The sequence below is a fragment of the Malaclemys terrapin genome, chromosome 2 (assembly GCF_027887155.1).
Source record: "Malaclemys terrapin pileata isolate rMalTer1 chromosome 2, rMalTer1.hap1, whole genome shotgun sequence".
Classification (NCBI taxonomy): Eukaryota; Metazoa; Chordata; order Testudines; family Emydidae; genus Malaclemys; species Malaclemys terrapin.
The window spans coordinates 79830-106152 of record NC_071506.1 but is presented as its reverse complement, the minus strand read 5'-3'; the positions used below and the strand labels follow the sequence as shown (position 1 = coordinate 106152).

The 26323-nt window shown below is 47.1% G+C and overlaps 1 protein-coding gene across 6 annotated transcripts in view; it reads right to left on the bottom strand.

Moving 5' to 3' along the window:
- MAPK15 (mitogen-activated protein kinase 15) overlaps nt 1-26323 on the bottom strand; it is a 158392-nt gene that overhangs the window by 109893 nt on the left and 22176 nt on the right. For 4 of the 6 annotated variants that reach the window (XM_054017263.1, XM_054017260.1, XM_054017261.1 and 1 more), the window contains exons 8-10: nt 24943-25000; nt 9882-10019; nt 1932-2037 (exon numbers count right to left, since the gene is read on the bottom strand). In XM_054017263.1, coding sequence (XP_053873238.1) covers nt 1932-2037; nt 9882-10019; nt 24943-25000 — 302 coding nt within the window. Of the gene's footprint in view, nt 1-1931; nt 2038-6568; nt 7183-7615; nt 7696-9881; nt 10020-24942; nt 25001-26323 lie in introns of those variants that run through there. The other 2 variants (XM_054017264.1, XM_054017265.1) reach the window with 2 other exon arrangements.

Below are 26323 nucleotides of genomic sequence, written 5' to 3'. Positions count from 1 at the left end.
GTCTCACTATGAACTTAAACTTAACATGGCCAAAGTCAGATTCCTTATTTTCCCTTCAAAGCCGTCTTAATTTTCCCCATTCTCCATCACCATTGACAAAACCACTATCTTCCCTATCACTCAAGGTTGTAACACAGGTTTTTCTTAGATGCTTCCCTTACCCTGATCATCCAAATGGTGTCTAAAGTCAATATTTTTCTTTTATCTGTGCAACTAAAGGTCTCATTCAGGCTCTCATAATTTCTTGATACATAAATGATCTGGAAAAAGGAGTAAACGGTGAGATGGCTAACTTTGTCGAGGATACAAAACTACTCAAGATATTATTTAATCTTGAATACTGTGTGCAGATCTGGTCGCCACATCTCAAAAAGATATATTGGAATTGCAAAAGGTACAGAAAGGGCGCCAAAAATTATTAGGGGTATGGAACAGTTTTCATATGAGGACAGATTAACAAGACTGGGACTTTTCTGCTTGGAAAAAGAGATGACTAAGGAGGGATATGATAGAGATCTATAAAATCATGACTGGTGTGAAGAAAGTAAACAAGTGTTATTTGGCCCAATGGTTCTCAACCTTTCCAGACTACTGTACCCCTTTCCAGAGTCTGATTTGTCTTGTGTACCCCCAGTTTCACCTCACTTAAAAACTACTTGCTTACAAAATCAGACAAAAATACAAAAAAGTGTCATAGCACACTGTTACTGAAAAATTTCTTACTTTCTCATTTTTACCATGTAATTATAAAATAAATCAACTGGAATATAAATATTGTACTTACACTTAGGTGTATAGTATATAGAGCAGTATAAACAAGTCCTTATCTGAATGAAATTTTAGTTTGTACTGACTTCACTAGTGCTTTTAATGTAACCTGTTGTAAAACTAGGCAAATATCTAGATGAGTTGATGTACCCCCTGGAAGACCTCTGCATACCCACAGGAGTACATGTACCCCTGGTTGAAAACCACGGATTTGGCCCTTCTCATAACTACGGGTCACCAATGAAATTAATAGGCAGCAGTTTTGTTGTTTCATTTAAAACAAATGAAAGGAAGTATTTCTTCACACAATGCACAGTCAACCTGCGGAACTCTTTGCCAGAGTATGTTGTGAAGGCCAAGACTATAACAAGGTTCAGAAAAGAACTAGATAAGTTCATGGAGGATAGGTCCATCAATGGCTATTAGCCAGGATGGGCAGGGATGCAAAACCATGCTCTGAAGTGTCCTTAGCCTCCGTTTGCCAGAATTTGGGAATAGGTGATAGGATGGATCACTTGATGATTGCCCTGTTCTTTCATTTCCTCTGAAGCACATGGTATTGGCCATTGTCACAAAACAGGATACTGGGCTAGGTGGACCACTGGTCTGACCCAGTATGGCTGTTCTTATGTTCTTGTCTTGATTATGGTGTCATCCTTCTCTTTGCTCTTCCCAACATCTACATCACCCCATTCTAGGCCATACAATATAATTCTGCTAAGATCATCTTCTTTGGACACTATTCTGATCTTATCAGCCCCTCTCTGAAACCCATCACTGATCCTCCTTTCCCTTTATCTCATTGCTTTGTGACATATTTCTTTGTATATAGCTAAGAATTTCATTGGCATTTTTACTATCCTATTGAACTGCAAATTCAAGTCTAATTTACTTTCCACCATCAAACCTCAATCTCTCTCAGACATTCCTTCTCTACATATATCTCTCTCCAACTGAGAATGTGGGTTTCAAGTTATTCTCCCCCCCGCCCCCTCAATGTGTAGCAGCATGGGACAGTGTGATGAGCAAGGTCAGGTATAAGTGCAGGACTAGGGATGGATGAAAGGTGAATGGGAGGAGATCGGCAGGATTGAATGTTTGTGGAAAGGGTGGCAGGTAATCTGGACAAGTAGTGTTATAGGAAGCAGAATAAGAGGAGATACCTCATACAGTTTATTCCGATATTCTGCCACAGACAGCTGGATATCGTCATCTAAAGGAAGAATCACATCGTAGTCCAGAGAGGGCTCCTTGGCAGGGCAGTGGAACCTACCAAGAAGATAAAAAATATGTGATAAAATCTGAGAGTGAACAATGCACGTGCACGCACACACACACAAAACAGGAGAGGCACTAGATATTAATAGATTTTAAGGCTAGAATAGAGCATTAGATCTAGTCTGGCCTCCTGTATAACACAGTCTATAGGATTTCACTCAGTTACCCTTGTATTGTGCCCAATAAATTGTTTGACCAAAGAATATCTTCTAGATAGGCATGTAATCTTGTTCTGAAGACTTCAAGAGACAGAAAACCCACCACTTCCCTTGGGAGTTTATTCCAATAGTTAATGACCCTCACTGTTAAAAATCTGTGCGTAATTTTTTATTTGAATTTGTCTGGCTTCAGCCTTCAGCCACTGGTTCTTGTTATGCCTTTCTTCGCCATATTAAAGAACTCTTTAGAACCCAATATTTTCTCCTCCAAAAAGTACTTATACACCATAATCAAGTCAGTCCTAGTGAGGCAAATAGAAAGGAGCATAAACACTGCCAAATTAAGTGCAAGAATGTAATAAGAAAAGCCAAAGAGGAGTTTGAAGAACGGCTAACCAAAAACTCAAAAGGTAATAACAAAATGTTTTTTAAGTACATCAGAAGCAGGAAGCCTGCTAAACAACCAGTGGGGCCCCTTGATGATCGAGATACAAAAGGAGCGCTTAAAGACGATAAAGTCATTGTGGAGAAACTAAATGGATTCTTTGCTTCAGTCTTCACGGCTGAGGATGTTAGGGAGATTCCCAAACCTGAGCTGGCTTTTGTAGGTGACAAATCTGAGGAACTGTCACGGATTGAAGTGTCACGAGAGGATGTTTTGGAATTAATTGATAAACTTAACATTAACAAGTCACTGAGACCAGATGGCACTCAACAAGAGTTCTGAAATAACTCAAATGTGAAGTTGCGGAACTGTTAACTAAGGTTTGTAACCTGTCCTTTAAATCTGCTTCTGTCCCAATGACTGGAAGTTAGCTAATGTAACGCCAATATTTAAAAAGGGCTCTAGAGGTGATCCCGGCAATTACAGACCGGTAAGTCTAACGTCTGTACCGGGCAAATTAGTCGAAACAATAGTTAAGAATAAAATTGTCCGACACATAGAAAAACAAACTGTTGAGCAATAGTCAACATGGTTTCTGTAAAGGGAAATCGTGTCTTACTAATCTATTAGAATTCTTTGAAGGGGTCAACAAACATGTGGACAAGGGGGATCCAGTGGACATGGTGTACTTAGATTTCCAGAAAGCCTTTGACAAGGTCCCTCACCAAAGGCTCTTATGTAAATTAAGCTGCCATGGGATAAAAGGGAAGGTCCTTTCATGGACTGAGAACTGGTTAAAAGACAGGGAACAAAGGGTAGGAATTAATGGTAAATTCTCAGAATGGAGAGGGGTAACTAGTGGTGTTCCCCAAGGGTCAGTCCTAGGACCAATCCTATTCAACTTATTCATAAATGATCTGGAGAAAGGGGTAAACAGTGAGGTGGCAAAGTTTGCAGATGATACTAAACTGCTCAAGATAGTTAAGACCAAAGCAGACTGTGAAGAACTTCAAAAAGATCTCACAAAACTAAGTGATTGGGCAACAAAATGGCAAATGAAGTTTAATGTGGATAAATGTAAAGTAATGCACATTGGAAAAAATAACCCCAACTATACATACAATATGATGGGGGCTAATTTAGCTACAACAAGTGAGGAAAAAGATCTTGAAGTCATCGTGGATAGTTCTCTGAAAATGTTCACGCAGTGTGCAGAGGCGGTCAAAAAAGCAAACAGGATGTTAGGAATCATTAAAAAGGGGATAGAGAATAAGACTGAGAATATATTATTGCCCTTATATAAATCGATGGTATGCCCTCATCTCGAATACTGCGTACAGATGTGGTCTCCTCATCTCAAAAAAGATGTACTGGCACTAGAAAAGGTTCAGAAAAGGGCAACTAAAATTATTAAGGGTTTGGAACGGGTCCCATATGAGGAGAGATTAAAGAGGCTAGGACTCTTCAGCTTGGAAAAGAGGAGACTAAGGGGGGATATGATAGAGGTATATAAAATCATGAGGGATGTGGAGAAAGTGGATAAGGAAAAGTTATTTACTTATTCCCATAATACAAGAACTAGGGGTCATCAAATTAAATTAATAGGTGGCAGGTTTAAAACAAATAAAAGGAAGTTCTTCTTCAAGCAGCGCACAGTCAACTTGTAGAACTCCTTACCTGAGGAGGTTGTGAAGGCTAGGACTATAACAGAGTTTAAAAGAGAACTGGATAAATTCATGGTGGTTAAGTCCATTAATGGCTATTAGCCAGGACAGGTAAGGAATGGTGTCCCTAGCCTCTGTCTGTCAGAGGATGGAGATGGATGGCAGGAGAGAGATCACTTGATCATTGCCTATTAGGTTCACTCCCTCTGGGGCACTTGGCATTGGCCACTGTCGGTAGACAGGATGCTGGGCTAGATGGATCTTTGGTCTTACCCGGTACGGCCTTTCTTATGTTCAGTTCTTAATCTTTTTGATAAATTAAATGGATTGAGCTCACTAAGGGCATGTCTACACTACAAAATTAGGTTGAATTTATAGAAGTTGATTTTTAGGAAGCGATTTTATACAGTTGATTGTGTGTGTCCCCACTAAGCACATTAAGTCGGCAGAGTGCGTCCACAGTACTGTGGCTAGCATTGACTTTCAGAGCATTGCACTGTGGGTAGCTATCCCATAGTTCCCGCAGTTTCCGCTGTGCACTGGAATTCTGGGTTGAGCTCCCAATGCCTGATGGGGCAAAAACATTGTCGCAGGTGGTTTTGGGTACGTGTCGTCAGTCGCCCCTCCCTCCATGAAAGCAACGGCAGACAATTGTTTCACGCCTTTTTTCCATGCAGACGCCATACCGCTTTCAGCAGACGGTGCAGTAGGACTGCTAACTGTTGTCATCCAACCACCGCTTCTGCTGCAACTCTGCTCTCCTGGTGCCATGAATCCACCTTGCAGGTCCTCTCGTCGTTAGGTATAAACATCTATTCTCATGGCATCCGTCGTCATCCACCGCTTCCGCTGCAACTCTGCTCTCCTGCAGACGCCACACCACGGCAAGCATGGAGCCCGCTCAGCTCACCGTTGCTGTTGTGAGCATTGTAAACACCTCATGCATTATCCTGCAGTATGTGCAGAACTAGAACCTGCAAAAGCAGGCGAGGAGGCAATCACAGCGCAATCACAATAGTGATGAGGACATGGACTCAGATTTCTCTCAAAGCATGGGCCCTGGCAATTTGGACATCATGGTGGTAATGGGGCAGGTTCATGCCGTGGAACGCCGATTCTGGGCCCGGGAAACAAGCACAGACTGGTGGTACCACATAGTGTTGCGAGTCTGGGATGATTCCCATTGGCTGCGAAACTTTCGCATGCGTAAAGGCACTTTAATGGAACTTTGTGACTTGCTTTCCCCTGCCCTGAAGCGCAAGAATACCAAGATGAGAGCAGCCCTCACAGTTCACAAATGAGTGGCGAGAGCCCTCTGGAAACTTGCAACGCCAGACAGCTACCGGTCAGTCGGGAATCAATTTCGAGTGGGTAAATCTACTGTGGGGGCTGCTGTGATCCAAGTAGCCAATGCAATCACTGAGCTGCTGCTATCAAGGGTAGTGACTCTGGGAAATGTGCAGGTCATAGTGGATGGCTTTGCTGCAATGGGATTCCCTAACTGTGGTGGGGCGATAGACGGAACGCATATCCCTATCTTTGGACTGGACCACCTTGACAGCTAGTACATAAACCGCAGGGGGTACTTTTCAAAAGTACTGCAAGCACTGGAGGATCACAAGGGACATTTCACCAACATCAACATGGGATGACCGGGAAAGGTACATGACGCTCGCATCTTCAAGAATTCTGGTCTGTTTGAACAGCTACAGGAAGGGATTTACTTCCCAGACCAGAAAATAACTGTTGGGGACGTTGAAATGCCTATCGTTATCCTCGGGGACCCAGCCTACCCCTTAATGCCATGGCTCATGAAGCCATACACAGGCATCCTGGACAGTAGTAAGGAACTGTTCAACTATAGGTGAGCAAATGCAGAATGGTGGTAGATGCGCATTTGGACGTTTAAAAGCGTGCTGGTGCAGTTTACTGACTCAGTTAGACCTCAGCGAAACCAATATTCCAATTGTTATTGCCACTTGCTGTGTGCTCCACAATATCTCAGAGTAAGGAGGAGATGTTTATGGCGGGATGGGAGGTTGAGGTAAATCGCCTGGCCGCTGATTACGCGCAGCCAGACATCAAGGCGATTAGAAGAGCACAGCAGGGTGGGCTGCACATCAGAGAAGCTTTGAAAACCAGTTTCATGACTGGCCAGGCTACGGTGTGACAGTTCTGTTTGTTTCTCCTTGATGAAAACCCACCCCCTTGGTTCACTCTACTTCCCTGTAAACCAACCGCCCTCCCCCCTTTGATCACCGCTTGCAGAGGCAATAAAGTCATTATTGTTTCAAAATCATGCATTCTTTATTATTTTGTCACACAAATAGGGGGATAACTGCCAAGGTAGCCCGGGAGGGGTGGGGGAGGAGAGAAACACTGGGTGGGGTGGTGGATGAGGGAAGGACAAGGTCACACTGCACTTCAAAACTTATTGAATGCCAGCCTTCTGTTGCTTGGGCAGTCCTCTGGGGTGGAGTGGTTGGGAGCCCAGAGCCGCACCCGTGTTCTTGGGTGTCTGGGTGAGGAGGCTATAGAACTTGGGGAGGAGGGCGTGCGGTTACACGGGGGTGGCAGTGGCGGTCTGTGCTCCTGCTGCCTTTCCTGCAGCTTCACCAGACGCCAAAGCATATCAGTTTGATCCCCCAGTAGCCTCAGCATTGCATCCTGCCTCCTCTCATTGCGCTGCCAACACCTCTCATCTTGCTCCCGCCACCTCTCATCTCGCTCGTCCCTCCTGTCCTCGTGTTCATTTTCTGCTTTCCTAGACTCTGACATTGTTTGCTTCCATGCATTCTGCTGAGCTCTTTCAGTGCAGTAGGACTGCATGGAGCTCAGAACATTTCATCGCGAGTGCGTTTTTTTCGCCTTCTTATCTGAGCTAGCCTCTGGGACGGAGATGATAGTGGAAGCGTTGAAACATTTGCAGCTGCGGGAGGAAAAAAAGGCAGAGTAGTATTTAAAAAGACATTTTAGAGAACAATGGGTAGACTCTTTCACGGTGAACCAAGCTGTTAAGATTACATAGCACATGTGCTTTCGGTACAAGGTCGCATTTTGCCTCTTATATTGAGGGCCTGCCAGTTTGGTGTGAGAGATCACACACACAGGGCCAGGAAACAGAATTTGGCTTGCAGGCAGCCATGGTAAGCCACAGTCTTTTGGTTTCTTCAACCTTCGTAACATGTGAGGATTGTTTCAAACAGCAGCACCCTCCTTTCCCATACCAAGCACCCGTCGGGTTGGCCATTTAAAAGGAGGGGCTGTACTGGCCGCGAATGCATCCCAAGCCTTCAGGGCAAATTAATCATTAAACAGGCTCTCTTTTAAACCATGCATTATATTTACAAAGGTACACTCACCAGAAGTGCCTTCTCCGGCTTCATGGTCTGTGAGCCCGCCTTGGGAGGGTACTGGCTTCAGGGTGATAAACAGTTCCTGGCTGTTGGGGAGAATGATTTCTCTGCTTGCGTGCTGTGCGCTATCCTCATCCTCCTCGTCCCAAAAATCCTCATCCCTGTGCATGAGACTCCCCACTTGCAGGTGGCCAGGGGCAGGGGTGGGGTAGTGGTAGGGGCCCCCTAGAATTGCATGCGGCTCATCATAGAAGCGGCATGTCTGGGGGGTCTGACCCGGAGTGGCCATTTGCCTCTTTTGTTTTTTGGTAGGCTTGCCTGAGCTCCTTAATTTTCACGCTGCACTGCTGTGGGTCCCTGTTGTAGCCGCTGTCCATCATGTCCTTAGAGATTTTTTTCAAATATTTTGGCATTTCGTCTTTTGGAACAGAGTTCTGCTAGCACAGATTCGTCTCCCCAAACAGCGATCATATCCAGTACCTCCCATTCGGTCCATGCTGGAGCTCTTTTGAGATTCTGGGACTGCATGGTCACCTGTGCTGATGAGCACGCCACACTGGCCAAACAGGAAATGAAATTCAAAAGTTCCCGGGGCTTTTGCTATGTACCCGGCTAGTGCATATGAGTTGAAAGTGCTGTCCAGAGCGGTCACTATGGAGCACTCTGGGATAGCTCCCGGAGGCCAATACCGTTGAATTGTGTTCACACTACCCCAAATTCAACCCGGCAATGTTGATTTCAGCGCTAATCCCCTCATCGGGGAGGAGTACAGAAATTGATTTTAAGAGCCCTTAAAGTCAACAAAAATGGCTTCATTGTGTGGACGGGTGCAGGGTTAAATCGATCTAACGCTGCTAAATTCGACCTAAACTCATAGTGTAGACCAGGGCAATGTCTCTCACTGAAAGACATTTTTCCACCCCTCAAATAATTTTTTATCTCCTCTCTGCACCCTCTCCAATATTTTGACATCCCTTTTTAAAAGAGGACTCCAGAACTGGACAGTTTTCCAATATCAATCTCACCAACACCGTATACAAAGGTAAAAATCACCTCCTTACTCCTGCTCCGGTTTATGCATCCAAGGATCGCATTAGTCCTTTTTGCCACAGCATTTCACTGGAAGCTTATGTGGAGTTGCTTGTTCACTATTACCCCTAGTAACTGCTGTCCAGGATACAGCCCTGGATTCTGTAAATATGGCCTGCATTCTTTGTTTCTAGATATATAATCTTGCATTTGGCTTTATTAAAACATTTTATTTAAATGGGTCCAGATTTCAAAGCTTTACCTGCCCTGTCCTCATCATCATTTATCTATCATCATTATTTATCACATTGTCAACCTTTATATCAGCTGCAAATTTTATCAGCAATTTTATATTTACTTCCTGATCTTTGATAAAAATATTGAATATCATTGATCCTAGTTCAAATCTCTTCTCCCCTATAGGTGGAGGGGGGTACTTGAACCTAGAGTCTCCCACATCCTAGGTGAGTACCCTAACCACTGGACTAGAATTTATGAGGGAAGTCTTCTTCCTCTTCCTCCCCAAATAGTTTGTGTGAACTCACCCGAGAGCCCTGATCTGGTAGGCAGCCTCTGATTATACCTACCCAATCAGGCCCTGCACAGAACTTAAACGGCCAAACATCTATTTTCCCCTGGTCTGTGAATTGCTCTGTGGCTCAGCTAAGAAACAGGCATCTAGATGCCTGGAGGGAGGCAGCAGTGCACATGCGCAGAGGCAGAAACACATGCACCAAGGGAACTTTTACTCAAAAAATTTAGGTGCCGAGTGAATTTAGGCACCTGCAGGGTTTGGTGGGGGGCAAGGGTGCATTACAGTGCTGCCGAAACCAGGACTTAGGCACCTAACTCCTTTTGTGCATTCAGGCCTAAGTATCTTTCATCTGCACAATTATCTTTATTAACCAAATGTGTAATCTCATAAAAAAATTAGATCAAGTTTGACAAGATCTATTTTCCATAAAGCCAGGTTGACTGGTGTTAATTATACTCCCATTATACATGAAAGAGTGACACATCAGAAACCACCGAGAGCTACAACAGAGAGAGATATATCTGAAATATCACATACTAAGGCACCCTCACCTTCTCACATGAAGAGTAGAAGAAAGCGGATTGAAAACTACCATTACCTTTCACCATTTCACGTGGTACAAAGGGAAATTTGTGCTGGTAGCAGCCACACAAGAGGCTTGGAGGGGGGAAGGGGGGTTGGGAAATTTCACACTGGCATTGCCCTCACCTTTTCACATAGGGATGTTGCAGGGCCTCTTCTGCGGTCAGCCGTTTATCAGGGTTAAATACTAAGAGCCTCTTTAGAAGGTCCAAGGCATGAGGGGGGGTAGAGGGGGGTAAAATTTCCTCAATTGTCACTCGTCGTCTGAAAGGCAAGAATCAAAGTTGTAACTCTCAGTGCCCAATTTCACTGCAAAACCCTGTATCTCAACCCTGGGAATCTCATGAAGGTAACTTCTAACCCCAGATTTCACTCCCAAGGAGCGGTTCAGGACTAATACTACAGTTTTGTCAGGGACGTTTTTAGTAAAAGTCAGGGACAGGTCACAGGCAATAAACAAAAAAAAAATCACAGAAGCCATGACCTGTCCCTGACTTTTACTAAAAACATCCCTGACGAAATGCAGAGGGAGGAGGGTACAGCACCCTGCCCCTCCCACTCCCTGCCACAGCAGCTGGGAGCTGCAGGGATCCGATTGCCCAGTAGCTGGGAGGATTTCCCCCCCACTGCCCTGTGGGGCTGGGGGGGTCCCTCACCGCCCGCGGAGGCAGGAAAGCTGCAGGGGGGGCCCTGCCAGCAACAGAGTCTGGGGATCTGCAGGGGGCCGTTACCAGCAGTGGCGGCTGGGGAGTTGGGGGGGAGGGGCCCTCCACTCGTGGCTGCTGAACAGCTCCAGGGTCCCTCTGCCACCGCCGGCTATGAGCTGCGGAGGGTCCCACCGCCCACAGAGGCCGGGCAGCTGGGGGTTCCTCAATGTCACAGAGGTGGCTGAAAGTCATATTCCATGACTTCTGCGACCTAATCTTAGCATTTGTCATGACCCAGCCACACCCTATCATGCTCAAATAACTAGATTATTGTGAGGTCTCCAACCAAGCTAGTTAATGACATGGAAACATTTTTCCTTCTTACTAACAGTTACAAAACTAAGCAAAGAAACAAGAGCAAAATATCTTTGTTAGGAATTTATGATAGAAGTAAATCGCTAAGAACACATACATAAAACTAATTTAATTTTTTTAAAAGTCAGTTCAAATTAAAAAAACCTTCATTACGAAAATAAAATCACTATTTTTAACTACATTGCAATATCATGGTAATGACCTTTTGGGTGACTGGATTGGGGGCACCAGAATAGGGGAGGCGAAGGGGCCATATTGGCCCTCCCGCTTTTGAAAGTGGACAGGTCTGGCCAGTCCGCTTTTCGCCACAGGCCAGGCCAGGCCCGGCCCCCAGCCCCTCTTTTTCCCCCCATGGGCCCACCCCCCGGCCAGGCCAGAAGCTGGAGCTCAGCGCAAGGAGCCTGGGCAGCTGTGGGGAGCCGCAGACCCTCCACCAGCACAGGGTAGCGGGGCCCAAGAGCAGCCCCCGATCCATGTCCCTACACCTTGGGCCCCCTGCCCAGGGCAGATGGTGGGTCTGCAGCTCTTACCATGGCCCGGCTACTACTCTTTGGCCCAAGGCCCCGCCCCCAGGCCAGCCTGGAAGCCGGAGCTAGGTTGGGGTAAGAGCCGCGCGGACACCTGTGGGAGCCACGGATCCTCCATCTGCCCTGGGTGGGGGGCACAGGCGGCTGCTCTCAGCTGTCCCCACCCAAGCAGGTGGAAGAGCCCAGGCTCCCTGGCCCAGCTCCAGCTTGGCTGGGGGGCAAAGCCTTGGGGGAAAGAAGGGGGCAAGGGTGGAGCCATGGAGGGGGGGGGCCTTGTGCCTCACTTCCCTCTCCCCCCTTCTAAGAAGAATCTGTCACCTCTAGACTGGATACTCAACAGTATCATCTCTCCATTTGTCACGCATCCTTTTGTTTATTTGTATTTATCTGTTTTTGTTGTGTGGAAGGGATGGTTAGTAGTTATGGTGTTCTTTGAATAGAATGATTCATATTATACATGATAAGGAATGTGATACTTTGATGTTGTTTGTTGATACACACACATAGTGGTCAGAGTTAAAGTTGTACATGAACAGAACAGCTACTTACCTTACAATAACTGCAGTTTGAGATGATTTATCTGCGTGGATCCCTCCCAAGGTACACATGCACCTCATGAGAGGTCAGAATTTTTGACCAGCAGTGTCTATCGGGGCATGCCTGTACCCTACATATCTTTGTGCCTCTCCAACTGTCTTTCAATTCAGAAACCCTATTAGGATAAGACTCAGAAATAGGGATGGGGGTGGGGGGGATGGATCATAGGAACAAATGAACAAAATATCTCTAAGAACCACTGTAAGTAAATGTTCTTCCTCTTTGAGTCCTTGTATGTGTGGCTCCCAATCAAGGTGACTAGTTAGCAATATCAAATTAGGAGGAGGAGGAACTGAAGCCAATTCAGTGCATTATACAAAAATTGTTTATGAAAGCAAGCAAAATTTGGAGACACACTGGATTTCTTAAGTTAAAGAAGTTGAACAAGATGTCCTCAAGTTCCTGGAAGTGTCATGGGTTGCCACTGTGACAGACAACAGGACAGTGAATTAGGAGGAGGAAGTTTCACCATCATGGCTGCTACCAGTGTCCTGGGATCCACTAAGACACCACTGAGACTTTATCGTCCTGATCTTGAAAGGTGTCCTGACCAGATCAAGCCAGAGACATCACCCCATCCACCAGCTTCAACTAAATCTTGACCACCACCTAGATTCTGCACTCTGGGTTCCACTCCCCCTCCCCAGAGTGCCATTTTCTTTCCCCACCCTTTTTCTCCTCTTTCATGTCTTCTTTTTGTCTGATAAGAGTCTTATTTAGCCTCCAAGAAAGCTCCAGCTTTTGCAGTATTAGCTGCTTCCCTGGTCACAGCAAAAGTAATGTCCTAAATAGCCCAATGCTGGTAAAAGTTTGCCAACTCTTAAGAGTGGCTGATAAGACTATGTGCTGGGCCTATCATTTCCCAGCAACTGGACTGCAAGGGAAAGAAAGCGTTAGAGACAGAAGCTGCTCTTTTCTCTCCATATTTCAGCAAGTTGTCTGGCTTTGTCTTAAAGAAAAGATGATTGGACTTCAACAACAACTACCCAAGACCATCTTAACGCTCTCTCTTTCCCCCAAAAGGGAGACTTAATACCATCTTTAATATGATCTAAGACTTTCAATCAGGGATCTTCTGCTATAAAAGACTATACTGCATGTTATTGACATGAACTGTGACCGTACAGATCATTGTTGTAACCAAGGTCCTATGGTTGCACCAGGTCTTGTATAGAGGAGGTCAAGTGGGATGTCTATGGAAAGGTTGTACTTTGCTGGTTATGATTATGCTGTCTGTATGTGTGTATCATTTTTGTATTTGAAGTTATGAATATTGGCTATGTACTTGTATCTCAATGCATTTGATTCTAAGTAGCCTCAGTGAAGAATTTGGTCAGCTTCTTGAGAATGGGCACTTACTGAGAATAGTCCTATCAAGAAACACTTAACTGACAATGGACTTTGGGAGATGCCAATCCACATCTGAGCTTTCCTGGGAACATTCAAACTAACATGTAAACAATGGCGTCAGCCTGCAAAAAGCTGAATCATCATGGACATGTGAATTGCCCAGTTGGCTACAAACTCCATCTTGTTGCTGTGACTTTGCACAGAAGAACAAAGGGGTTTCTGCCCACAAGCGACAGAACATAAAAGGCCTGGAAGCCTCTCCATTTTGTCTTCAGCTGGCTCAAGAGATGGCCTTTCCACCCCCAAGAGATGCCTGAAAGAAACTGGAACAAAGGACAGTAACTATGTAGGTGTGAATGATTGCTGGCCCCAAACTAGGAAGGAGTCCAGTCTGTGAAAGAAGCTTATTGGAACATTCCAGGGGGTGAGATTTCATCTATAATCAGTTTCTTAATGTGTTAGGCTTAGACTTGCGTGTTTTGTTTTATTTTGATTGGTATCTTACTTTGCTCTGTCTGTTATTGCTTGGAACCACTTAAATCCTAATTTAATATAATCACTTTTGCTTATTAAATTGACCCAAATTAATTAATATCTGGAGGAGCAAACAGCTCTGCATCTCTTTCTCTATCAGTTATAGAGGGCAAACAATTTATTACCCTGTATAAGCTTTATACACAGAAAAACTGATTTATTTAGGATTTAGCTCCCATTAGGAGCTGGGTCTCTGGGTGCTAGAGATGAACACTTCTTAAGCTGTTTTCAGTTAAGTCTGCAGCTTTGGGGCGTGTGGTTCAGACCCTGGGTCTGTGTTGGAGTCGACTGGCGTGTCTGGCTCAACAAGGCACGGTTCTGGAGGCCCACACTGGCAAAGAAAATGGGCTCAGAGGTAGTCTCAGTACATCAGGGGACAGTCCCAAGGAGGGTTCTGTGATCAAACACATCCCATATACAGCAAACGGGAAAGGGAATAAGGAAAATTCTTTAAATAAAAGCCTTACTTAATTCTTTAAGTTTTAAATGCTTAAACACACAGGAAAAGAGAGGGGAAAAAAGTTTAACAAGCTGTTTAAATGTTTTCAATGGTGGCTGTTACAACTGGAGTAAACCAGCAATAACTTGACACAATCTGCAAAACATGTTTAATGTTGCATCACTAAGCAAGGATTTTATTAACAGCTCAGCCCTTGTGGGACCCTAAATACCCACTGTGGCAGTGCATCCCATATTCTTCATAGTGATATTATAATGACATAATTATGATGTATTTTATGCAAGATAAGTCATGTGAGGTGTCATTGGAAAAGTTATGATTTGCTGAATATGATTATCCTATTTATATGCATAAATCATTTATCTGAAGTTATGAATATTGACGGACTATGTATCTATATTTCAAATGTAGTTACACCTGGGTAATGCCCACTAGACAAGATGCTTTCAGTCTAGATAGTGGGTAGGGAAGGGTCTATTCAGGGCAATGGGCCATTTAATAAAAAAAAAAAAACCAATAGGCCTTAGAAGAAGCTTATCTCCCATCTGGTGATGAGCCTTCTTGAGAACACTCCAAACAACCCTGTGAGTAAAGGCTGCTATGACCTACAAGGACACGTGGTCAGACCACATGATGCTGGACCCCATCTTGGGATGTCAGTATTTTTCCACAGACTGGTCTGGGAATCAAGCTTTGAAACAAAGTGTTCCCACCATATGCAAAAGCTATATAATGCAGGGCGTGACTAACTTTGCACTCCATATGTTTATGGAAATATGCTTATGAGCATAAATATAATGTAACTGGAATATGCTTTATGCAAAAGGTATCATTACAAAGCTTATAATCTACTGAATGTGTTCTTCCTATTTGTATGAATGTATCATGCTTGTATCTGAAGCTAGAAATACAACGTATTACTCTGAAGTCCTATTGTAACTATGCAAAGTGTAGGCCATTAATAGTAGCTTGGAAGCTTGATGGCTCCCATTAACAGGACAATTGGTTGTAAATGGCTCTGCTTACTTGTAAGCCTTCCTGTATACATGGGTGCCAGCCAGTGAGTAATGAAGTCTCACAGAACATGTCACATGATACTAGAATCCCTCTTAAACTTGGTGCTTTTCCATTTAGAAGAAAGGGTGGTATCCCAGAGAGAGGATTCCTGCCTTGTGCCAAAGATATAAAAGGGGGCAAAATAAAACAAAGGGAGCTGCCAGTCATGAGAAATCCCCAAGTTGCCACCTGAGCTGGAACTAACAAGAAACTGTACCAGGGGAAGGGATTTAGGCCCAGACTAGGAAGAAGTCTAGTCTGTGAAAGAAGCTTATTCGAACAATCTCTGAGGGTGAGATTTACCTGTATTCAGTTTCTTAAATATATTAGGCTTAGACTTGCATGTTTTGTTTTATTTTGCTTGGTAACTTACTTTGTTCTGTTATTATTTGAAACCACTTAAATCCTACTTTTTATTCTTAATAAAATCACTTTTGTTTATTAATTAACCCAGGATAAATTATTAATACCTAGTAGAGCAAACAGCTGTGCATCTCTCTCTATTAGCGTTATAGAGGTCGTACAATTTATGAGTTTACCCTGTGCAAGCTTTATACAGAGTAAAACGGATTTATTTGTGCTTTGGATCCCATTGGGAGCTGGGTGTCTGTGTGCTAGAGATAAGTGACTTGCTGAGCAGTTTTGATTAAAGTCTGCAGCTCTAGGGGCGTGGACCAGACCTGGCTCTGTGTTACAGCAAACCTAGTGTGTCTGGGTCAACAAGACAGGGTTCTGGAGTCCCAAGCTGGCAGTGGAAAATGGGCTCAGTGGTAATTTCAGCACATCAAGTAACAGTCCCAAGGGGGTGTCTGTAACTGAACCCATCACAGTGACATCATCTGGTGTTCTTCACTCCCCACACAAGAAGACTCGTGGAAACACCTGAGGAACAAAGACTGAACTGGAGGAAGTGCTGGACCCAGGCTAAAGAGATTTCTAGCCTATGAATGAGACACCTGGGGATTCCAAGCTGTAGAGCAAGTGCAGCTTCCCCTTAAGAAGCTGGAGCCTGCTTGTATCATCTCTTAGGGTGAGAATCTGCTATTCATATTCATTCTATTTATTATATTAAACTTAGTTTGTGTTTGTTTATTTGCTAAGTAATCTGTTTTGATCTGTTTGCTATCACTTATGATCTATCTTGTGTAGTTAATACACTTGTTTTTGCTTTATCTAAGCCAGTGAGGTGGAGTGAAGCGTATGGGAATCTTAGTTCAAAGGGCAAAGGCTGTTGCATGTTCCTCTCCACATTAGGGGAAGGGGCAAATTTTAGGAGCTTACACTGAACAGTTCCCTATGCAGCACAAGATGGTATAATTTTGGGTTTATGCTCTAGTGTGTGTGTGGGGTGGGCGAGAGAAGAAAAGAGTCTGGAAAGCTGGGAAGTTGTCTGCTGCATGTATTTGAGTGGCTTCGGTGAAGCTGCTCTCTCAGGTAGTTCAATTTGGGTATGTGGCACCACCTGCTGTCATGTTGGGTGATAACAGGGCCTGGGTTAGGCTGGCTGTGTCCCCAACCAGGGTGAGCAGGGCCAACCCAACTGAGTAGTTAGAGGGGCCCAGTGGTGGCCATAGCTCCTTGACTACACCCCAGGAGTGAAAACCCATCACACTGTGACGGAGCAGGGAGCAGGGCAGATTTGACCTGGGAATGTTGCAGGGGGATTGCAGTGAGGAGAGGGGACTTCCCTTGAAGGAAGCTACCTGAGCTGTAACCTGAGCCAGGAACGGGGGTGGGGAGAATTAACACCTTCTGCCCGGGAGACTGAACAAAGGAGAGGAGCAGCAGGAGCAGTTTTGAGTTTAGTTTCGGTTTGGGCTGGGTGGTGCAACGCAGGGAACCCCAAGCTGGGGTCTAAGCTCCCTGAACCTCCCAGAGGGACCTAATTGAGGGGGGCTGGTCGTACCTACACGCTCTGCTTGAGACTGTGTTCCTGTCCTTAAATAAACCTTCTGCTTTACTGGCTGGTTGAGAGTCGCAGTGAATCTCGGGAAGAGGAGTGCAGGGCCCTGACTCCCCCACACTCCGCAACAACTGGTGGCAGCGGTGGGATCTACTGCACCCCGTGGACGGCTCTTCCTGCAGTAAGTGACTGGGGAGCAGTAAAACGAAGGGGGATTGACGGGGACCAGGCGTGCTGAAGAGTGAGAGAGAGACGGTTATTACCCCTGGGAGTGTGTGACCAGCGAGAAGGACTTTTGCAGTAACAGGGTCCCCCGGGGGGATCGCAGCGAGTGGTCCCAGGGGCGGAGGAGTCTGCAGCTCGACCCTGGCAGAGAGGTGGTGACCTCGAGAAGGGCTGGCACACTAGGGATCTCCTTGGGAACTGTGGGGAGCTGTGAGGACACAGGCCGGTGAGTGGCCAGCAGGAAGATGTATGCCAAGCGGCTTAAGAGCGACCTGGTGGAGCTGTGCAAGCAGAGGGGGCTGTGCATTGGGAGGCTCACCAAAGAACAGCTCATTACCCGGCTGGAGGAGGAAGATCGCGCGAATGAACTGATCCCTGTGTCTCAGGGAAGCAGCCTGGCAAATGCAGCGCAGGCACCAGTGTCTGTCCCAGCTGGGAGTGGTCAGCCGGCTGCTGAGGGCTTCCCGAGACCCCTCCTTCCTATGCCTAGGGGAAGGGTGGGGAGGAGCCCAGCAAATACCGAAGGCGCCGTGACCCCCCCGGCCAGCAGGGGACCCTCCCAGCAAAGCTCGCCGGCCAGCAGAGGATCCTCCCGGTGACGTTCGGCATCCGGGGAGCGGAATTGGCTGGAATGGGAGAAAGAGCTAAAACTGAGAGAGCTAGAGGATCGTGAACAACAGAGACAGCATGAACGGGAGGAGAAAGAGACAGCATCAGCGTGAAGAGAGACAGCATCAGCATGAACGGGAGGAGAATGAGAGACAGCATGAACTGGAACTGGCGAGACTGAGGGGCAGCGAACCCCCGGCTGCGGTGAGTGAGGGGGGACCCAGGACTGCACGGAGCTTTGATAAGTGCATCCTGGCCCCCCGCAAGGAGGGGGAGGACATGGATGACCTCCTGGAGGCCTTTGAGACGGCCTGCGAGCTGCACCGGGTTGATCCCGCGGCCAGACTCCGGGTCCTTACCCCCTTACTGGACCCCAAAGCCGTGGCATTGTACCGCCAACTGGGAGAGGCAGAGAAAGGGGACTACGAACTATTCAAAAAGGCCCTGCTACGTGAGTTTGGGCTGACTCCTGAGATGTACCGGGAAAGGTTCCGGAGTCAAGATAAAACCCCTGAGATCTCATATCTGCAACTAGCCGTCCGCATGGAAAGATACGCCAGCAAGTGGGCTGGTGGGGCCCAGACGAAGGAGGACCTGATTAAACTGCTGGTACTGGAGCAACTGTATGAGCGGTGCCCATCCGACCTGAGGCTGTGGTTGGTGGACAGAAAGCCAGAGAACCCGCGACACGCAGGGCAGCTGGCTGATGAGTTTGTAAAGAGCCGGTCAGGGGGTGGCAGGGAGGAGCCCCAAAGGAACAGGCCCGCCGCGATGCAGAGAGAGAGTCACCCTGGGACCTCCCAAAGGGGGAATATGGGGAATCCCCTCCCACGGGGAATGCCCAGCATCAGGGACAACCGACCGGCTCGAGGGGACCCACAGGACATGAGCTGCTATTACTGCGGCCGAAGAGGCCACGTTCGGGCCCAGTGCCCCAAGCTCAAGGACAGACTGAGCAGACCGAACCCGCACCGGGTTAACTTGGTAGAGGCCCAGACGGACGAGGGGCAGGCTTCTCACGCAAGAGGGGCTGGCAGCTTATCAACTGCTCAAGAGAGAGAAGGGCCCCAGGCCAGCTTCTCTGGGGGGCCAGATGCTCCGGATCCAAAGTTCTCCGTTTACAGGGTTGGTGCGGGGCTGTCCCTGCGGAGCGAGTGCCTTGTTCCCCTGGAGGTGGATGGGAAGAAAGTTTATGGACACTGGCCCGGCCCGAGGTGGTGGCCCCAGATCGGGTGGTGCCCAACACCTTCCTGACGCTGACCGGGGTGGGCGGGACCCCATTCAAGGTTCCCATAGCGAGGGTACACCTGAAATGGGGGGCCAAGGAGGGCCCCAAGGACGTGGGAGTGCACCACCATTTGCCCACTGAGGTGTTGATGGGGGGGGGACCTAGAGGACTGGCCAAGCAGCCCCCAGACCGCCTTAGTCGTGACCCGTAGCCAGAGCCGGCGAGGGGCACTACGCCCTGACCTTGGGAAGGATGTCCCACCGGAGGCACCGAACCCTTCCCGGGTGGGGAGGGAACACCCAAGGACAGGCCTCGGGGTGGCTGGGGCTTCCGACCCAGCCGACGAGAGGGAGCAGGTCCCCATCCCTTCCCCAGCCGCCGAGTTCCAGGCTGAGTTGCAGAAGGACCCCTGCCTGCAGAAGCTAAGGGGCCTGGCTGACCTCAGTGTGGTACAGACCATGAGGAGAGGATGCAAGGAGAGGTTCCTGTGGGAGAAGGGGTTCCTGTACCAAGAATGGGCTCCCCCAGGGGAAGTGGAGTCGTGGGGGATCAGGAGGCAGCTGGTGGTTCCCCAGAAGTTTCGCCACAAGCTACTGTACCTGGCCCATGACATCCCTCTCGCAGGGCACCAGGGGATCCGGCGCACCAGGCAGAGGCTGCTACAGAACTTTTACTGGCCCGGGGTCTTCACCAACGTCAGGCAGTACTGCCGATCCTGTGACCCCTGCCAGAGGGTGGGGAAGGCCCGGGACAAGGGGAAGGCAGCATTGAGACCTTTGCCCATCATAGAGGAGCCTTTCCAGAAGGTGGCCATGGACATAGTGGGACCTCTCAGCAAGACGACCCGGTCTGGGAAGAAATACATCCTGGTGGTGGTAGATTTCACCACCCGCTACCCCGAGGCAGTGCCCTTATCGTCCATTGAAGCAGACACTGTGGCGGATGCGCTGCTGACCATTTTCAGCCGAGTGGGGTTCCCCAAGGAAGTCTTGACAGACCAAGGGTCCAACTTCATGTCGGCCCTACTCCGGTGCTTGTGGGAGAGATGTGGGGTCCGGCACAACTGGGCCTCAGCATATCACCCCCAATCCAACAGGCTGGTGGAGAGGTTCAATGGGACGCTAAAAATGATGCTGAAAACATTTATGAATCAGCACCCGCAGGACTGGGACAAGTACTTACCTCACCTGCTGTTTGCGTACAGGGAGGTACCCCAGGAGTCTACCGGGTTTTCGCCTTTCGAACTGCTATATGGAAGGTGGGTAAGGGGGCCCCTGGACCTGATGAGAGACTAATGGGAGGGGAAGGCCACTCCTGAGGGAGAGTCGGTGGTGGAGTATGTCCTGACCTTCCGGGAACGACTTGCCGAGCTCATGGGCCTGGCCAGGGAGAATCTGGCCAGAGCCCAGAGGAAGCAGAAGGTCTGGTATGACCGCACAGCACGGGCCTGCGCCTTCGCCACTGGGGATCAGGTGATGGTCCTCATCCCCGTGAGGAAAAACAAACTCCACGCCGCCTGGGAAGGGCCCTTCAAGGTTGTCAAGCAACTAAACGAGGTAAACTATGTGGTGGAGCTGTCGAACCGGGCACACCACCACCGGGTGTACCATGTGAATATGATGAAGCCATATTATGACAGGGGGAATATGGTGTTGGCCGTGTGTGGACAGTGGGAGGGGCAGGGAGATGACCCTTTAGTAGATCTATTCCCTGGGACAAGAGTTGGCTTCCCCCTGGAAGCAATTCCCCTCTCTGATCGGCTAACCCCTGCCCAGCGAGCTGAGATCGGAGGGGTGCTGCATCTGTACCAACAGCTGTTTTCCAACCAGCCTGGACGCACTAATCTGACTGTCCACCGGGTGCAGACAGGATCGCACCCGCCTATAAAATGCTCCCCCTTCCGAGCCACAGGGAAAACTGCTCAGGACCTGGAAAGAGAGGTCAATAACATGCTGGCTTTGGGGGTGATCCAGCCGTCTTCCAGCCCTTGGGCCTCGCCAGTGGTGCTGGTCCCCAAAAAGGACGGGTCGATCCGGTTCTGTGTGGACTATCGGAAGCTCAATGCCATCACTGAAGCCGATGCCTACCCCATGCCCAGGCCGGACGAGCTCCTAGACAAGCTGGGAGGTGCTCGGTACCTTACCACCATGGATCTTACAAAGGGCTATTGGCAAGTGCCGCTGGATGCAGATGCCAGGCTGAAATCGGCCTTTGTCACCCCTCTGGGGCTCTATGAGTTCCTGACCCTGCCCTTCGGCCTCAAGGGAGCGCCGGCCACCTTCCAGCGCCTGGTGGATCAGCTACTGAGGGAGATGGAGAGTTTTGCCGTGGCGTATATCGATGACATCTGTGTCTTTAGCCAGACCTGGGAGGACCACATATCCCAGGTTAGACAAGTGCTGGACCGACTCCAGAAGGCTGGGCTGACCGTAAAACCGGAGAAGTGCAAGGTGGGGGTGGCTGAGGTATCCTACCTAGGCCACCGGGTGGGAAGCGGCTGCCTAAAGCCGGAACCAGCCAAAGTGGAGGTGATCAGAGACTGGCCTGCTCCTCAAACCAAAAAGCAGGTCCAAGCCTTTATTGGGATGGCGGGGTACTATCGGAGGTTCGTGCCCCACTTTAGCGCCATAGCTGCCCCCATCACTGAGCTGTGCAAGAAGGGGAAGCCAGACAAAGTGGTCTGGACCGAGGAGTGCCAGGAGGCTCTCCGGGCGCTGAAGGAGGCTCTGGTCAGTGGCCCAGTTCTGGCAAACCCAGACTTTGACAAGCCCTTTATGGTGTTCACCGACGCCTCAGACACAGGACTGGGGGTGGTGTTAATGCAGGAGGATGAAAAGGGGGAGAGACACCCCATCGTGTACCTGAGCAAGAAGTTGCTACCACGGGAGCAGAACTACGCGGCCATCGAGAAGGAATGCCTGGCCATGGTGTGGGCCCTCAAGAAACTAGAGCCATATCTCTTTGGGCGTCACTTCACCGTGCACACCGACCACTCTCCCCTGACCTGGCTGCACCAGATGAAAGGAGCCAACGCCAAGCTCCTGAGATGGAGCCTGCTCCTGCAGGATTATGACATGGACGTGGTCCATGTGAAGGGACGTGACAACCTGATAGCGGACGCATTGTCCCGGAGAGGGAGCCCTGAACTTCCCCAGGTCACTGGTCAGAGTGACCCTGCTCAGTTCAGTCTCGAAGGGGGGAGAGATGTGACGGAGCAGGGCAGATTTGACCTGGGAATGTTGCAGGGGGATTGCAGTGAGGAGAGGGGACTTCCCTTGAAGGAAGCTACCTGAGCTGTAACCTGAGCCAGGAACGGGGGTGGGGAGAATTAACACCTTCTGCCCGGGAGACTGAACAAAGGAGAGAAGCAGCGGGAGGAGTTTTGAGTTTAGTTTCGGTTTGGGCTGGGTGGTGCAACGCAGGGAACCCCAAGCTGGGGTCTAAGCTCCCTGAACCTCCCAGAGGGACCTAATTGAGGGGGTCTGGTCGTACCTACACGCTCTGCTTGAGACTGTGTTCCTGTCCTTAAATAAACCTTCTGCTTTACTGGCTGGTTGAGAGTCGCAGTGAATCTCGGGAAGAGGGGTGCAGGGCCCTGACTCCCCCACACTCCGCAACACACACCCCCTAATTATTCAGCAGCACTTGTCATGTTAAGGAGTTTCTGAAGCTTCAACCCCCACCCAAAGAATCAGTCATGAAGGGCAAGGACAGATGTCCTCTCCCATGAAGGTGTCATAAAGGGCTGTGAACAGAAGGGGAAAAGCCTAAAGACCAAGGAGGTGATACTTAATCTAGAACAAGTGACTACAATTAGCATATGATAGGTTGATACAAATACATAGTGTTGAGGAAAAAAGTGTAGAAACAAATAAAGTTAAAAAAAGTATAAGTTTAGCTTTGTCAGATAAAACTAAACAGTGTTTAATTCTAACAAAAATAGTGTATCAACTCATCCTATAAAAAGGTATAATAACCAAAATAGTCTTAAATAAGAGGAAGCCATTTGCACCTTTCTTACAAAAAGGAGAAAGAAGGAAAGCGGAATGTAAACATGAGGTTAAGATTAACAGGTTTAAAGCTAGCTACTAGACTAGCCAGTATGTAGTTACAAAGAATATTCAGGGAAAGTGCCAGGATGGAAGTTTAAAGTTCTTCTGAGACATTGTTCAGCAGAAGCTGAGGTCTGACAACTCAATATTTTAGTGAGAGGCAGAATTACCCCCAGAATTACCCCCAGAACAAAGAACATCTACACCTAAAAGAGGACTGTTTAGGACATACAAAGATGTCCACCAGTTCCTGCAGAGAACTGAATCAAAAGGAGACTAGCCATGCACCTAGTACCCAAAACTAGTCCATGGGAGACTAACTGTGTCAAGCCAAACTAAGGAATTGTAACTGGATCTACACCCAGACAGAAATTAAGCATTACTCCACACTAGTATTAAAAGCTTAATTGGAACAACATCTAAGGCCTGGGTACACTAACGGGGTGGTTGGAACCAAGATACGCAACTTCAGCTACGCTATTTGCCCAAGCCGGTGGGTAGTATAGACGTACCCTAAGATAGTCCACCTTAAAACTGGCTAAAAATCATGTAACACAGGGGTCGGCAACCTTTCAGAAGTGGTGTGCTGAGTCTTTATTTATTCACTCTAATTTAAGGTTTCACATGCCAGTAATACATTTTAACTTTTTTAGAAGGTCTCTTTCTATAAGTCTATAATATAACTAAACTATTGTTGTATGCAAAGTAAATAAGGTTTTTAAAATGTTTAAGGAGCTTCATTTAAAATTAAATTACAATGCAGAGCCCCCTGGACCAGTGGCCAGGACCCGAGCAGTGTGGGTGCCACTGAAAAGCGGCATGCGTGCCATAGGTTGCCTACCCCGATGTAACATATATGAAGTTATCATCTGAAAACCCCTGCAGTTTGAAAAGAATTTCTAGTAAATAACTTAAGTTTTAACATCTTTCTTAAAACAAATACAATAATAAACTTTTGCCTAAGTTAAATCTGTTCCTGTAACTAAAATAATGAATGCAGCAAATTGAATAGAGGTAAAAACTCCCCATAATGTGAACTTTAGTTGGTTTTACAGTGCAATGTGTGAGCTAAAGAAGTGCATGGTGGTGTTGTAATGTGACCTGCATTTTTATTGCTTGTTTTTAGTAAATAATAATAAAAGTGGAATTTTGCTTACTACAAGGGTGGAGTCCTGAATCCTCTGTCTTAAGCTATACAGAATTTTTAATGTGGGCTCTCGCTAACAAAAATCAGCCTTCTAATAAAAATACATAAAGAAACTTTTCATAAATTTGAAATTAAAAACATATTAGAGAGAACCAGCAATCCTCAACTTCATAATCTCAAGAGCATAACCGGCACAAAGAATACAAGGGAATGTTCTACTTTTGACAACATCACAACATAAAAGCCTGGAATTTGGGCCATGGCAAGTAAAAAGCTTGTCGGGTCAACTTTAATATTAGTCCTGAATGATGATCGGTCACTAGTTTTTATTTCAGTTATTGTTTCTATCCAATGTCACGGCCTTGAGGATGAATAAGTGAGTGTAGAGAGATCCCTGCCCAGCTGGTTGCTGAGCTTTCCCCCACATTATATCAATGTCTGTTGGTTTCTGCTAGTGACACAATGGAAAAGGCTTACCTGGAGCTTATGCGGTTAATAACAGAGGCTCTGTAGTCTGAATGGATAGCTAAAATATCTGCAACAGAAAACAGATTTAGTGAACACCCTGGGCAGGACTCCCAGAGCCATGCAGTTTGTGACTCGAAATCTTGAATTCGAACCTAAGGAGTTAATTTTGATTGAGAAGATTCAATAATATTTTACCCATCTCGAATGCTTTCCAAGAGAGAATCTCAGTTGCTTTACGTACATTAATGAATGTAGCCTCACAGCACCTTATGAGGTATTATAAGTAAGAGTCCCATTTAACAGATGGCAAATTGAAAAAGAGAGAGAGAGAGAGAGTGTGTGATTCTTGTACATCATAGCAGGTGCTTTAGAGATAGTAAGTGAAAGAGCAGGGTTTATAATCCTGGAATTTCTGCATGGAGGAGAATATTTCTGATAGTAGAGGACTTTTTGTCTGCTAGATTAAAGACACAATAAGATAGCAAACTAAAGCTAGATTAATTCAGACTAGAAATAAGGTGCCGATTTCTAACAGTGGGCTTGTCTATATGAACAGTTAGTGCATGGCAAGCTGGGGTGTAAGTCTATAGTGCTCGGCAGGCTAGTGTGCTAACTTGCTATATGAACCCAATTGCTGTGCACTAAAAGTTCCATAGTCCACTTTGATCTACTCCCATTTCAAAGTGAAATAAATCAAAGTGCACCATGGAACTAAGTTTCAGAGTAACAGCCGTGTTAGTCTGTATCCGCAAAAAGAAGAACAGGAGTACTTGTGGCACCTTAGAGACTAATAAATTTGTTAGTCTCTAAGGTGCCACAAGTACTCCTGTTCTTCTTTTCATGGAACTAAATGTGTTGTAGCAGGATCCACACAGCCATTTAATGCATGGCACACTATTGTGCTGTAAATTTACTAACTGTTCATATAGACAAGCCCCAGTGAGTGTAATTAACCACTGGAACAATTTGCCAAAAGATGTACTCAGGTCTTCATCACTTGGAAATCAACACTGGCTCTCTCTCTCTCTAGAAAACTGTGCGCTAGCTCAACCACAACATATGGGCTTGATGCAAGAATTCTTGGGTGAAATTCTATAACCTGTGTTATGCAAACAGTCAGCCTAGATCAGTGGTTCTCACCTGTGGACCGCTTGCAGCCCAATCAGCACTCAGCTGTGGCCCATGTGACAAGAAGGTGGTCAAGGAAAGTGTGGGACCCTTATTGAATGGGGGAGGCAACCTAGTGACAGAGGATGTGGAAAAAGCTAGTGTACTCAATGCTTTTTTTGCCTCTGTCTTCACGAACAAGGTCAGCTCCCAGACTACTGCACTGGGCAGCACAGTATGGGGTGGAGGTGACCAGCCCTCTGTGGAGAAAGAAGTGGTTCAG